The sequence below is a fragment of the Petromyzon marinus genome, chromosome 4, assembly GCF_048934315.1.
Source record: "Petromyzon marinus isolate PM22_M1 ecotype Great Lakes invasive population chromosome 4, UKy_Petmar_22M1.pri1.0, whole genome shotgun sequence".
In the NCBI taxonomy this organism is placed as follows: domain Eukaryota; kingdom Metazoa; phylum Chordata; class Hyperoartia; order Petromyzontiformes; family Petromyzontidae; genus Petromyzon; species Petromyzon marinus.
In genome coordinates, this window is record NC_133670.1 from 4115015 (window position 1) to 4129112 (window position 14098).

Consider the following 14098-nt stretch of genomic DNA (forward strand, 5'->3'; position numbering starts at 1 on the left):
CATCCATTCCAGCAACCTGCTTCATTGATGTTTTAATTGTATGGATATTTTGTTTAATCAGTTTCTTCTATCCACGATATGTTCACTAATATGTACGTGTTTCAGCGTTTGCAATTAACTTAATTTGATTACGTAAATCGCTGTACAGGATTGCTAAATTGTTTCGCGTCGTTTTAATTTGCCATTACACTTTAATATATTGCAATAAGATAATGCTAAATGTGTTATTCAAGTATTTTTCATCAACGCTGCTATAGCAATGTAAGTCATACTACTATTACAATAATCTATGCCTCGAGTTTCCTTACTGGCTGGGTTTCTCTCCACCACAACATTAACTCTGTTAGTGGGTTCCAGCTGTTTCCACCGAAACTAGCTGGGTTACTGGCTACACGGATTTTTCCGTTTACAGTAACAAATAAACATTACACATACATGCAGGCATCGACTTACGAACACTCGACTTACGAATTTCCGCACTTAGGAACCAGCTACCATGAAACATGTTTCAACATTGAGAATTACAACGCGAACTCGCACTTGCAAACTGAACCGAGGATCTATTCTTTTTTCAGCGGAGCGATCCTCCACGAGTTGTGTCATCCTCGCGCTTCCAGTGTTTGTGCTCGTGTGTGCGTGCGCGCACGTGTGTACATTATTGTGTTCCCACTTACAAACCGTTTGACTCACGAACGGGTCCCAGGAACTAATTGAGTTCATAAGTCGAGGACTGTCGGGATCGTTGTGTGAAACATAAAATACATACAAATTTATAAAAACATTTTATGTTCAAATACCTTGCATCCTGATGCTGGCTTGTCGTAAGGGGCGAAATGAGTCACCACAATTGCACACACACACACGGACAACAAACGCCACTAAGTGGCGGTGACGTTGCCACGGCACTTGTGCCAGGCTAAGTGCACTTTATGGCCACGTGATCACGGGTCAGATCCAGCTGCCATGGTTTGACTGAGATGAGTGGCAGATGTGTAAGCTGTGCCTCCCCTACTGTGCCAACTTGATGTGTTTTATCCGCCTGAGGCTCTGCTCGTTGTTGTGAGCGTCTCTCTGCTGCCCTCTGTTGTTGCTGGAGGGCGACTACCTCCAACTGCCCAGTATCGTCCATCATGAGTCTCCTCCACATAGGCCGCTCTTTACACTGCTGGTACCAGTCATTCGCAAGTCAATTCAGTTCCACATCCTCTTGTACCACATCATTTAATCTCTTCTCTAGCCCGTGCCGCGCCTGTTTAGACCCCTTTGATGCAGTGGTTAGGGAGGCGTGGTACATGACCCAACCAATGTAGCATTACCTGCTGGAGGCGCTTACCGATGGGACTTTGTCCAGATCTGTAAAGGATTGTGAGCTCACACAATCCAGCCTGGTTAAACACAGGATGGATCGTAGGAAGGCCATCATGAATGTTTATTACCGGTGAAGATGTTCCATTAGGGGGGTCCACGTTTGGCAAGCATCGAGAAGGAAGGGCATGACCGTGGCCGAGAAGATCCGAAGACTGCTGTGGAGCGACAGATATCAGGTAGCTTCCACACAGCGTTATGCAACCGATGAAAAGATAATGCCGCTCGACTGATTCGGAGTGAGACCTCTTCTGTCAAACCGGAGTTGGTCATAAGCACACTATCCAGATGTGGAAAACCATCCAATTTACAACTGCCCCATTACCAATGGGGAGTTAAGGGGTGGAGGGTTAAATGCAGACATGGGCTGGGCTTTTTAATCCGGCCCCCCGAACTTGTCCAAATATTATTAAATTAAATTTTACCTTTCACCTGTAATGCCCTCATTTCCCCATTAGATGGAGCACTTTGTCCGGGAATGTGGTAATTGGTTTGGGCGCAGGCCTCAGATGTTTTCATGATGTTTGATCAGTCACGTTACGACATGTTTTTGTATTGTTCATGTTCGTGCAATTTGTTAAATTGCCTTGCAAATAAATGCTTTGCTACCTGTTAAAGGCCAAATCCTTTCATGTAATGATTTTTACATGTCATTTATATTAGTTCACACAAACACTCCATCCATCTGTTCCTTGCCCGGCCCCTCTGTCAAATTTTAGAACCCATTGTGGCCCGCGAGTAAAAAAAATTGCCCACCCCTTGTTTAATGGCACAACATAGCGAGGCAGGTGCTTAGTTTTGGTGGGGCTGATGGTTAAGGCCCCACCTCTTAGTGCAGGGGTGGGGAACCTTTTTTGTGCCAAGGGCCATTTGGATATTTATAACATCATTCGCGGGCCATACAAAATCATCAACTTCAAAATGAGCCTATTATATTTGGTCAAACATTTAGTTAACTCACCCCTAATGCGATGGCTGGAACTGCTTCTCTTTGGTGAGGCGTGTGGAGATATTAGCTGGCATTGATGATGTTAGCTGGTATTGATGATGTTGCTACTCGCAACTGCTTTTCCAGGTTTGCTCCAAGATTGATTGAATTTCGAGTCCCGCCTGCGGTTGCCTTGGCAGGGCCAGACCAAATGATTTCGCAGGCCTCATGGCCGGCCGGCCGGACGTTCCCCACCCCTGTCTAGTGGCACGCTCCAGGTCTAGATCATTCGCATACGTAACATGGATGACAAATCGGGAGCAAGCTCTCAAGCGCACCCGGGCATCAATCCGCCTCCCATTGTATCTATATCAGATATAGATTGCTCCGGTACGGACATGGAAGGTTTCTCGAACGACGTGGACCAAAAATATTTTAAACAGTGTACGGAGCCAGAGGACATTACTGTCGAATCCCAAGGTTAACGGGGAATAGCTTTGTCTTCCGGCCAAGTAGCTTTACTCGGCCCTGCTCAATATCATGGAAGTCCTTAATTATTGTGAGCAGAGAGTCAGAGACTCCGAAAGCATGAAGAACAACCCAGAGTCCAGACCTATTGATGGTATCATAGGCATTGACCAGGTCAATAAAGCAGAGCTGTAAGTCCTGTCGGAATTCAACACTCCTCTGCTGTAGCAAACGGAAGGAAGATGTGGCATCTGTGGCTGCCCAGGCCTGAAACCACAATGGGGCTCCCCAATCCTCTTCTCAGCATGCCTGGCAAGGTGATGTTGAATAATCCTTGCCAGGACTTTTTCTGGCACTCTAACACAGGCACAGACTCTAACCAAAACTATCGAATAATTACACGGTTTATTTAAAATTGCACTTTCAATTAATGTGCCTATTAATGTCATTATTTCGGCAAAAAATGTTTTTATCTTAAACTAGTGCAATGAAAAAAATACCCTTTATTGTAAAATTTGCAAAATAAAGACGATATAATTCCTGTACTGTTTTAGTTTATCTTTCTGAATACAGATTTAATGAAAATGTGTTTTAGTGAATGGTTGTTTTTGAAGGTGATATCGTGTAAATGTTTTCCAAAGCTGCTTATGCAGCCGTCACCATCTCCAGCCGTGATTTCTCCACTTCTGTCCGAAGCCATCACCATCTCTTGCGGATTTGCAATGCAAAAATCTGTCTGGCTACTGCCCACCGGTTGATTTATTCGATCCATCTTCGCAGTGGACGCTCTATTGGTTGTGTTCCCTCCTTTAGCTCCCATTCCCACGTTAGTCACGACCACCGGCCGTCATCTCTTCAAGTTGTGTGTCCTGCCTCACCCCACCTTTCTAAACTAAAATTATGCCTTTAATTTGCATATGATGTCCAATTGACGTGTCCGTCTTCCATTCTCAGTTTAATTCCTAGCATGTGCATCTCTATGCTTCCTTGTGCACTTCTCAACATTGGTTCCATTGTCTTCGTCAATGGCCATGTTTGTGATGCATCTGTTGTTGCAGGTCATATCCACTGATTAAAAAACGTTCTGCTTTAGGAAAATGGCTTTGTTACGTTTCATGATTTAAGTTCAGATTCCAATCAGCACTGTGCTCTGCCCTGATACGCCTCTCTTAATAATTTTCATCCCTCTCCCCCTTCAACAACCGCCCCACGTATAAATGCACTTCTATGTTTTCAAGTTGTGTCCCTGTTCTTTTTGTTCAATTTGTTATTCCCCCGCACCGCCAATAAGCATGGTTGCCTGCGTACGGTGCGAAAGAAGTTCAGCATGCAAACATACGCTGCGTTGAAAACTTACTCTACAGCATATTCACACTGGAGACGCAGGAGGGTGCTGCTATGAGATTGCCACATTTTTGACTGTAGACCAAGCCTGGACAGATTTCTCAGTCAGCACTCAGTCTAGAATTATCAGAACTACACAGTAAACGACACAATGCGGGTGCTATATCTCGTAAGAATGAATACCCACCACCTAAACACAAATGGTAATTCCTGGACAGGTGACAACTCTAGCCATGCCCATGAAAAAATATATAGTGACTAACTTGGAGACGTAACTTCTTCGAGGCAATTCTTTAATTACACACCGAGCATACTGTTACACACTCTCTGCTGTAATACAACGCTCTGTCCCTCGCTTAAACGCAACTCTCACTCGTGGCTAGCCTACAACACAACGCTCGCCATCTGACACTGACGGCGCTGAACTAAGACAGGCAACTACTGCTAGCAGCACAATTATCAAGTGGATGACAACAGCGGCGAAGGCGACGATCTTCAACAGCAACGACGACGACGACGACGGCGATCCCACTCCAAACGATGGCCCTCATCCCCTGCTCGGGGTCCCCTTTAATCCTCTTAGCGCGGCCTCGCTCCCCTCCGGCCACGCTCCCCTTCTAGAATCTACTAGCAGGATCTCGACGTGTCCTACCCGAGATCCTTCTCAGGTCTATCACGTGGTCTGCTGTCAATCAGGGCTGCTTCACTCTGCAGATCCCCTTCCCTGCCAGCAGCCAGCGCTATGCTACGTAGTGACCAATTCTATGTGACTACACATACACAACATCCTGACCATCACTCGCCTATGCGGATGATAAAATATCAAGCATTGTAGATTTAATTCTGATCTACTGTTGTTCGTTTTGATTGATTTTGGCACAGTTTAAAATATATATTTTAATATCAGTACCAGCGGGAAGTACCCAGCGTTTCCCGGGGCAAAAATATATTTACAAACTTGTCTTCTCTTAAAAACATAACATATACATACACAAACACTAAGCTATTGTGCCCTTTGTCCATTTGTCCGTCAACAAAATTATAGGAGCGACACTAGAAAAACGGCGTATTCTATTATTTAATTTTTTTTCTGTCAACGTGACTTAACCGAAAAAACCAAAGAGTAATTCCTGCAGTCACGAAAACTTTGAATCTAGTTTTAGCGTGTTAATGTTAAATAAACGTGTTGTCTCCTATAGAAGCCTGAGTCTCCATTTGAGCCCACTACAACTGGTGTTGGAAGTGGCCAAACGTTAGTTAATTAACTATAGATTATGGAGACTAGGCGAACAATACGTACCAGGTCTCCAGATGAAGAGGACGACGACCCACCGGCCCCGGGGATGTCGGCGCAATCCCCCAGCCCCCACTGGGGGCCTGGGGTGTCCACCTCCGGTTCCAAACCGCCCTCCAAATTGCCTTACCTACGAGTCCTACTTGGTACAGGCTGGACCCGCTATTGCCGCCTGTTGGGCCCTGACTGCAGCTACATATTTTCCAGTAGTGGTGGCGGTGTATTACGCCTGACAATTACCCACCACATTAAGAAGCACGATGGTAGCTTGCAGTTGTGTGTCGACTTTAGGAAGCTTCATAAGATATCGGTGGCTGACGCGTATCCTCTCCCTCGGATGGACGATTCCCTGGACGCTCTGGCGGGAGCACAGAACTTCTCCACCCTTGATCTCCTGTCCGGATTTTGGCATTTGCCACTAAATGAGGCCTCTAAACCCAAACGGCTTTTCGAACACCTCAAGGCCTGTTTGAATTAAATCAGCTTCCCATGGGACTCCACGCAGCACCGGCTACGTTCCAATGACTGATGGAGCTGGTGCTGGCTGGACTTCAATGGGACTCATGCTTACAATACCTCGACGATGTCATCGTCTTCAGCCGTACGTTCAAAGAACATCTTGATTGGTTACGCGCTGTCTTTCTTAAAATGCGAGCGGCCCATCTCAAATTCAAGCCGCAGAAGTGTTACCCCCTTCAGAAATCCGTGCGGTATCTCGGTCATATTGTCAGTAAATCGGGCATTGCGATAGATCCCGACAAAACCACGTGTGTTCGGACGTGGCCGACCCCCACGTTGATGATGCAGGTGCAGAGTTTTATTGGTTTTGCGTCTTATTATCGCCGGTTTGTCACTGGGTTCGCTACCTTCGCAAAACCTCTCCACGCCTTGACGGTTATGGGTCAGAGGTTTCATTGGGGGGAGGAGGAAGCCGCATTTGTTGCGCTTCGCAATTCCCCTCCGCTACTCTGACTTTGCCATGCCGTGCGTCCTTGATACTGACGCAACCAACACCAGCATTGGCGCGGTTCTGTCCCAGGTTGTCAACGGGGTGGAGTGTGTTGTTGCATACGGCAGCAGAGTGCTGTCGCCAGCCGAACAGCGTTACTGTGTCACGCGCCGGGAACTATTCAGGTCTCCCGCATTAACGAGTTGATTGCTCTGGACATCCCTGGTTCGGTTCCCGTCACCCCTCGTGGGAATAAATATTTGTTGGTTGGCGTCGAATATTTATCGCGCTGGCCGATGGCCTGGCAGCTATGGATGGGAGCCATCCGGTAGTGCCACCTAGGCACATGCCATGGTACAATGGTGAGCACACAGGACTTGTAATCAATACAGAGGTACTATGTACAGGGGCGGCAAGCAGCTAAAAAATGGTGCACGTTTATTATAAATACGACATTCTCAAATGGTTTCGAAATTAAGTGTCTTATCAGCAGAATCGTGCAGAGTTTCTGCCGAACATACACAGCATTAGTTCCTAACACACTTTGGCAGAGTTGGTGTCACTGCCTGGGAAAGGAACATTAATGGTGATTTTGTGGAAAGTCAGGTGAAATGGGTGGTTGGTCAGACTGACCAGCACCCTGTGCTGTGTGGATCGCTCGTGGTTCTGGCCACCAATCGCCAAGCAAATTGGTTGCAGAGACTTCCACGTGTAGAGTGACTTCAGTTGTGTGCAACCGAGTTGCGCAACTGCTTGCACCGGCTGTGGCCGTGTGCGGAAAGCTAACTCGGGTCAAACCTGGGTTTCGAAGCGCGGTGTAGCGTTAACCATGACACTACCGCTCCACACAATCACACACACGCGAAGATCGACACCAAATACGTGCTCTGTTGCACCGCACAGCAACTCACACGCACACTGCAGTGTCCAATAACAACACAAATGTATTAATCATGACAACCACCTGCTCTGCCACTCAAAGCAATGTCCATCACATGGCCATCAACGCGACACATATAGTTCATCACGGTCACCCGACCAGCAGGAGTCACGTGTGTGAGCAGTCCGTGAATGTCGCCGGGCTATGGTGATGCAGTGGTGTGGGTTGGACAAGGGGCGGATGATGATGTCTGTCATGGAAAGCTGTGGAGCGGCACGGAACAAAAGTGGGACGGGTGGCCCAGTGTGGAGCAGGAGCCGCTCGGCTGGGACGAAGGTGGGGAGGAATCCACTGATCCGGTGGAGGCGTGGGGAGGAGGGCGGGACGCCGCGTGAAGCGCGACTCGTGGGAGTGGTGCCAGGCAGAAGGGGCACCTGGGACTCCGTACGCGGGACCCCGGCCGTTGCACTTGGGCTGGGGGGGGATCCGCTGCCCTGCAGATGGAGCGAGGCCGGGGGGAAGGTGCTCTCGGTCCGGGTGGATGGGACGAATCAATGCGGATGGAGTTGAGGATTCGAGAGGAGGTTTGCGGAGGCGGGGAGGAAGGCGGCTGTTGCGGGACTTGCGGTAACGCTGCCGTGAAGAATAGGGAGCAAAAGACTCGTGTGCCGGGCCCGGTCTGGTATCACGGTGGCGTGGAGGAACCCAGGGCTCTGGTGGAGGTGGAGGCAGGTGGAAAGCAGGGAGCTCCCAATCCTGGGGGTTAGCTTGATTACTCATGGGTGGAGGTGATGGTGCGAGTGGCGGTGGTGGCGATAGTGGCAGTGGAAGCGATGGCAGAAGTGGAGGTTGAGGCAATGGCAGGAGTGAAGGTGGAGTCGATGTCAGCAGTGGGGGTAGAGTTGATATCAGTGGTGGAGGCAATGGCCTGAGTAGAGATGGAGGCGATGGCAGCAGTGGAGTTGAGGATTCGAGAGGAGGTTTGCGGAGGCGGGGAGGAAGGCGGCTGTTGCGGGACTTGCGGTAACGCTGCCGTGAAGAACAGGGAGCAAAAGACTCGTGTGCCGGGCCCGGTCTGGTATCACGGTGGGGTGGAGGAGCCCAGGGCTCTGGTGGAGGTGGAGGCAGGTGGAAAGCAGGGAGCTCCCAATCCTGGGGGTTAGCTTGATTACTCATGGGTGGAGGTGATGGTGCGAGTGGCGGTGGTGGCGATAGTGGCAGTGGAGGCGATGGCAGAAGTGAAGGTTGAGGCAATGGCAGGAGTGAAGGTGGAGTCGATGTCAGCAGTGGGGGTAGAGTTGATATCAGTGGTGGAGGCAATGGCCTGAGTAGAGATGGAGGCGATGGCAGCAGTGGAGCCGATGGCCCGATTGGAGGTGTAGGCGATGGCAGCAGTGGGGGCGATGTCCTGAGTAGAGATGGAGGCGATGGCCCGAGTAGAGGTGGAGGCGATGGCCCGAGTGGAGGTGGAGGCGATTGCCTGAGTGGAGATGGAGGCGATGGCCTGAGTAGAGGTGGAGGCGATGGCCCGAGTGGAGGTGGAGGCGATTGCCTGAGTAGAGATGGAGACGATGGCCTGAGTAGAGGTGGAGGCGATGGCCTGAGTAGAGGTAGAGGCGATGGCCTGAGTTGAGGTGGAGACGATGGCATGAGTAGAGGTGGAGGCGATGGCCTGAGTAGAGATGGAGGCGATGGCCTGAGTAGAGGTGGAGGCGATGGCCTGAGTGGAGGTGGAGGCGATGGCCTGAGTTGAGGTGGAGACGATGGCCTGAGTAGAGGTGGAGGCGATGGCCTGAGTAGAGATGGAGGCGATGGCCTGAGTAGAGATGGAGGCGATGGCCTGAGTAGAGATGGAGGCGATGGCCTGAGTAGAGGTGGAGGCGATGGCCTGAGTGGAGGTGGAGGCGATGGCCTGAGTTGAGGTGGAGACGATGGCATGAGTGGAGGTAGAGGCGATTGCCTGAGTGGAGGTGGAGGCGATGGCCTGAGTAGAGGTGGAGGCGATGGCCTGAGTGGAGGTGGAGGCGATGGCCTGAGTAGAGGTGGAGGCGATGGCCCGAGTGGAGGTGGAGAAGATGGCCCGAGTGGAGGTGGAGGCGATGGCCTGAGTGGAGGTGGAGGCGATGGAAGCAGTGGAGGTGGAGTTGATATCAGTGGGGGAGGCGATGGCCTGAGTAGAGATGGAGACGATGTCCTGAGTGGAGGTGGAGGCGATGGCCTGAGTAGAGGTGGAGGCGATGGCCTGAGTTGAGGTGGAGACGATGGCATGAGTAGAGGTGGAGGCGATGGCCTGAGTAGAGATGGAGGCGATGGCCTGAGTAGAGGTGGAGGCGATGGCCTGAGTAGAGGTGGAGGCGATGGCCCGAGTGGAGGTAGAGGCGATTGCCTGAGTGGAGGTGGAGGCGATGGCCTGAGTAGAGGTGGAGGCGATGGCCTGAGTGGAGGTGGAGGCGATGGCCTGAGTAGAGGTGGAGGCGATGGCCCGAGTGGAGGTGGAGAAGATGGCCCGAGTGGAGGTGGAGGCGATGGCCTGAGTGGAGGTGGAGGCGATGGAAGCAGTGGAGGTGGAGTTGATATCAGTGGGGGAGGCGATGGCCTGAGTAGAGATGGAGACGATGGCCTGAGTGGAGGTGGAGGCGATGGTCTGAGTAGAGGTGGAGGCGATGGCCTGAGTAGAGGTGGAGGCGATGGCCCGAGTGGAGGTGGAGGCGTTGGCCCGAGTGGAGGTGGAGGCGATGGCCCGAGTGGAGGTGGAGGCGATGGAAGCATTGGAGGTGGAGTTGATATCAGTGGGGGAGGCGATGGCCTGAGTAGAGATGGAGGCGATGGCCTGAGTGGAGGTGGAGGCGATGGCAGCGGGGGAGGCGATGGCAGCGGGGGAGGCGATGGCAGCGGTGGAGGCGATGGCCCGAGTAGAGATGGAGGCAATGGCCCGAGTGGAGGTGGAGGCGATGGCCCCAGTGGGAGCGATGGCCTGAGTGGAGCTGGATTCTTCAGGTGAGGAGCACAGCTCTGCTTGGTGCCGGGGCTGTTTCCCCTCCCCTGCGCCCGCCGCTTTCGTCTCCGCACCGCGGCCATACGAGCCCAGGGACTCGGTGCTCGGCCGAGACCTCCACCTTTCTTTCTCTGCAGCGCCCGGGAAATCTTCCTCCTTCCGGTCCTCATCCTCATTCTCATCGCTCTCTGCAAAAGTTACGAAAAACATCAACGGCGTCATTAGCTGAAACTCCCTGCTCCGTGTCTGTGAGTGCGTTGTGACCCTGGGGACAGACTTGCGAGTTTGTTTTTTACGTTTTTGAGCCAGGAGGCCAGGATTGGGAAAAGCTTGGGCCACTTTTCATCCAGGCAACTGGAGAGCAGCACAGACTAAGTCTTACTTACCAAACATTTAAACTAACAACAGCATACTCTTTGGTATCTTTCGGTAAAATCACGTAGATAGAAAAATAACTAATAAAGTGAAACCTTGGATTGCAAGCATAATTCCTTCTGGAAACGTGCTCTTAATCCAAAGCACTCGTATATCAAAGCGAATTTCCCCCATAAGAAATAATGGAAACTCAGATGATTCGTTCCACAAACCAAAAGCTGTGGAGCGGCACGGAACAAAAGTGGGACGGGTGGCCCAGTGTGGAGCAGGAGCCGCTCGGCTGGGACGAAGGTGGGGAGGAATCCACTGATCCGGTGGAGGCGTGGGGAGGAGGGCGGGACGCCGCGTGAAGCGCGACTCGTGGGAGTGGTGCCAGGCAGAAGGGGCACCTGGGACTCCGTACGCGGGACCCCGGCCGTTGCACTTGGGCTGGGGGGGGATCCGCTGCCCTGCAGGTGGAGCGAGGCCGGGGGGAAGGTGCTCTCGGTCCGGGTGGATGGGACGAATCAATGCGGATGGAGTTGAGGATTCGAGAGGAGGTTTGCGGAGGCGGGGAGGAAGGCGGCTGTTGCGGGACTTGCGGTAACGCTGCCGTGAAGAATAGGGAGCAAAAGACTCGTGTGCCGGGCCCGGTCTGGTATCACGGTGGCGTGGAGGAACCCAGGGCTCTGGTGGAGGTGGAGGCAGGTGGAAAGCAGGGAGCTCCCAATCCTGGGGGTTAGCTTGATTACTCATGGGTGGAGGTGATGGTGCGAGTGGCGGTGGTGGCGATAGTGGCAGTGGAAGCGATGGCAGAAGTGGAGGTTGAGGCAATGGCAGGAGTGAAGGTGGAGTCGATGTCAGCAGTGGGGGTAGAGTTGATATCAGTGGTGGAGGCAATGGCCTGAGTAGAGATGGAGGCGATGGCAGCAGTGGAGTTGAGGATTCGAGAGGAGGTTTGCGGAGGCGGGGAGGAAGGCGGCTGTTGCGGGACTTGCGGTAACGCTGCCGTGAAGAACAGGGAGCAAAAGACTCGTGTGCCGGGCCCGGTCTGGTATCACGGTGGGGTGGAGGAGCCCAGGGCTCTGGTGGAGGTGGAGGCAGGTGGAAAGCAGGGAGCTCCCAATCCTGGGGGTTAGCTTGATTACTCATGGGTGGAGGTGATGGTGCGAGTGGCGGTGGTGGCGATAGTGGCAGTGGAGGCGATGGCAGAAGTGAAGGTTGAGGCAATGGCAGGAGTGAAGGTGGAGTCGATGTCAGCAGTGGGGGTAGAGTTGATATCAGTGGTGGAGGCAATGGCCTGAGTAGAGATGGAGGCGATGGCAGCAGTGGAGCCGATGGCCCGATTGGAGGTGTAGGCGATGGCAGCAGTGGGGGCGATGTCCTGAGTAGAGATGGAGGCGATGGCCCGAGTAGAGGTGGAGGCGATGGCCCGAGTGGAGGTGGAGGCGATTGCCTGAGTGGAGATGGAGGCGATGGCCTGAGTAGAGGTGGAGGCGATGGCCCGAGTGGAGGTGGAGGCGATTGCCTGAGTAGAGATGGAGACGATGGCCTGAGTAGAGGTGGAGGCGATGGCCTGAGTAGAGGTAGAGGCGATGGCCTGAGTTGAGGTGGAGACGATGGCATGAGTAGAGGTGGAGGCGATGGCCTGAGTAGAGATGGAGGCGATGGCCTGAGTAGAGGTGGAGGCGATGGCCTGAGTGGAGGTGGAGGCGATGGCCTGAGTTGAGGTGGAGACGATGGCCTGAGTAGAGGTGGAGGCGATGGCCTGAGTAGAGATGGAGGCGATGGCCTGAGTAGAGATGGAGGCGATGGCCTGAGTAGAGATGGAGGCGATGGCCTGAGTAGAGGTGGAGGCGATGGCCTGAGTGGAGGTGGAGGCGATGGCCTGAGTTGAGGTGGAGACGATGGCATGAGTGGAGGTAGAGGCGATTGCCTGAGTGGAGGTGGAGGCGATGGCCTGAGTAGAGGTGGAGGCGATGGCCTGAGTGGAGGTGGAGGCGATGGCCTGAGTAGAGGTGGAGGCGATGGCCCGAGTGGAGGTGGAGAAGATGGCCCGAGTGGAGGTGGAGGCGATGGCCTGAGTGGAGGTGGAGGCGATGGAAGCAGTGGAGGTGGAGTTGATATCAGTGGGGGAGGCGATGGCCTGAGTAGAGATGGAGACGATGTCCTGAGTGGAGGTGGAGGCGATGGCCTGAGTAGAGGTGGAGGCGATGGCCTGAGTTGAGGTGGAGACGATGGCATGAGTAGAGGTGGAGGCGATGGCCTGAGTAGAGATGGAGGCGATGGCCTGAGTAGAGGTGGAGGCGATGGCCTGAGTAGAGGTGGAGGCGATGGCCCGAGTGGAGGTAGAGGCGATTGCCTGAGTGGAGGTGGAGGCGATGGCCTGAGTAGAGGTGGAGGCGATGGCCTGAGTGGAGGTGGAGGCGATGGCCTGAGTAGAGGTGGAGGCGATGGCCTGAGTGGAGGTGGAGAAGATGGCCCGAGTGGAGGTGGAGGCGATGGCCTGAGTGGAGGTGGAGGCGATGGAAGCAGTGGAGGTGGAGTTGATATCAGTGGGGGAGGCGATGGCCTGAGTAGAGATGGAGACGATGGCCTGAGTGGAGGTGGAGGCGATGGTCTGAGTAGAGGTGGAGGCGATGGCCTGAGTAGAGGTGGAGGCGATGGCCCGAGTGGAGGTGGAGGCGTTGGCCCGAGTGGAGGTGGAGGCGATGGCCCGAGTGGAGGTGGAGGCGATGGAAGCATTGGAGGTGGAGTTGATATCAGTGGGGGAGGCGATGGCCTGAGTAGAGATGGAGGCGATGGCCTGAGTGGAGGTGGAGGCGATGGCAGCGGGGGAGGCGATGGCAGCGGGGGAGGCGATGGCAGCGGTGGAGGCGATGGCCCGAGTAGAGATGGAGGCAATGGCCCGAGTGGAGGTGGAGGCGATGGCCCCAGTGGGAGCGATGGCCTGAGTGGAGCTGGATTCTTCAGGTGAGGAGCACAGCTCTGCTTGGTGCCGGGGCTGTTTCCCCTCCCCTGCGCCCGCCGCTTTCGTCTCCGCACCGCGGCCATACGAGCCCAGGGACTCGGTGCTCGGCCGAGACCTCCACCTTTCTTTCTCTGCAGCGCCCGGGAAATCTTCCTCCTTCCGGTCCTCATCCTCATTCTCATCGCTCTCTGCAAAAGTTACGAAAAACATCAACGGCGTCATTAGCTGAAACTCCCTGCTCCGTGTCTGTGAGTGCGTTGTGACCCTGGGGACAGACTTGCGAGTTTGTTTTTTACGTTTTTGAGCCAGGAGGCCAGGATTGGGAAAAGCTTGGGCCACTTTTCATCCAGGCAACTGGAGAGCAGCACAGACTAAGTCTTACTTACCAAACATTTAAACTAACAACAGCATACTCTTTGGTATCTTTCGGTAAAATCACGTAGATAGAAAAATAACTAATAAAGTGAAACCTTGGATTGCAAGCATAATTCCTTCTGGAAACGTGCTCTTAATCCAAAGCACTCGTATATCAAAGCGAATTTCCCCCATA

At 53.2% G+C, this 14098-nt stretch overlaps 2 protein-coding genes across 2 annotated transcripts; both read right to left on the reverse strand.

Moving 5' to 3' along the window:
* Positions 1–7274: 7274 nt before the first annotated feature.
* LOC142906620 (uncharacterized) lies at positions 7275–10446 on the reverse strand. Its single transcript, XM_076054801.1, has one exon. The coding sequence runs from the start codon at positions 10443–10445 to the stop codon at positions 8397–8399; it is 2049 nt and encodes a 682-aa protein (XP_075910916.1). The 5' UTR covers position 10446; the 3' UTR covers positions 7275–8396.
* A 370-nt stretch (positions 10447–10816) lies between these two features.
* On the reverse strand, positions 10817–13770 carry LOC142906621 (uncharacterized). The gene has a single exon (XM_076054815.1). It carries the CDS (start codon positions 13768–13770, stop codon positions 11722–11724), a length of 2049 nt encoding a protein of 682 aa, XP_075910930.1. The 3' UTR covers positions 10817–11721.
* Between the last annotated feature and the right edge of the window lie 328 nt (positions 13771–14098).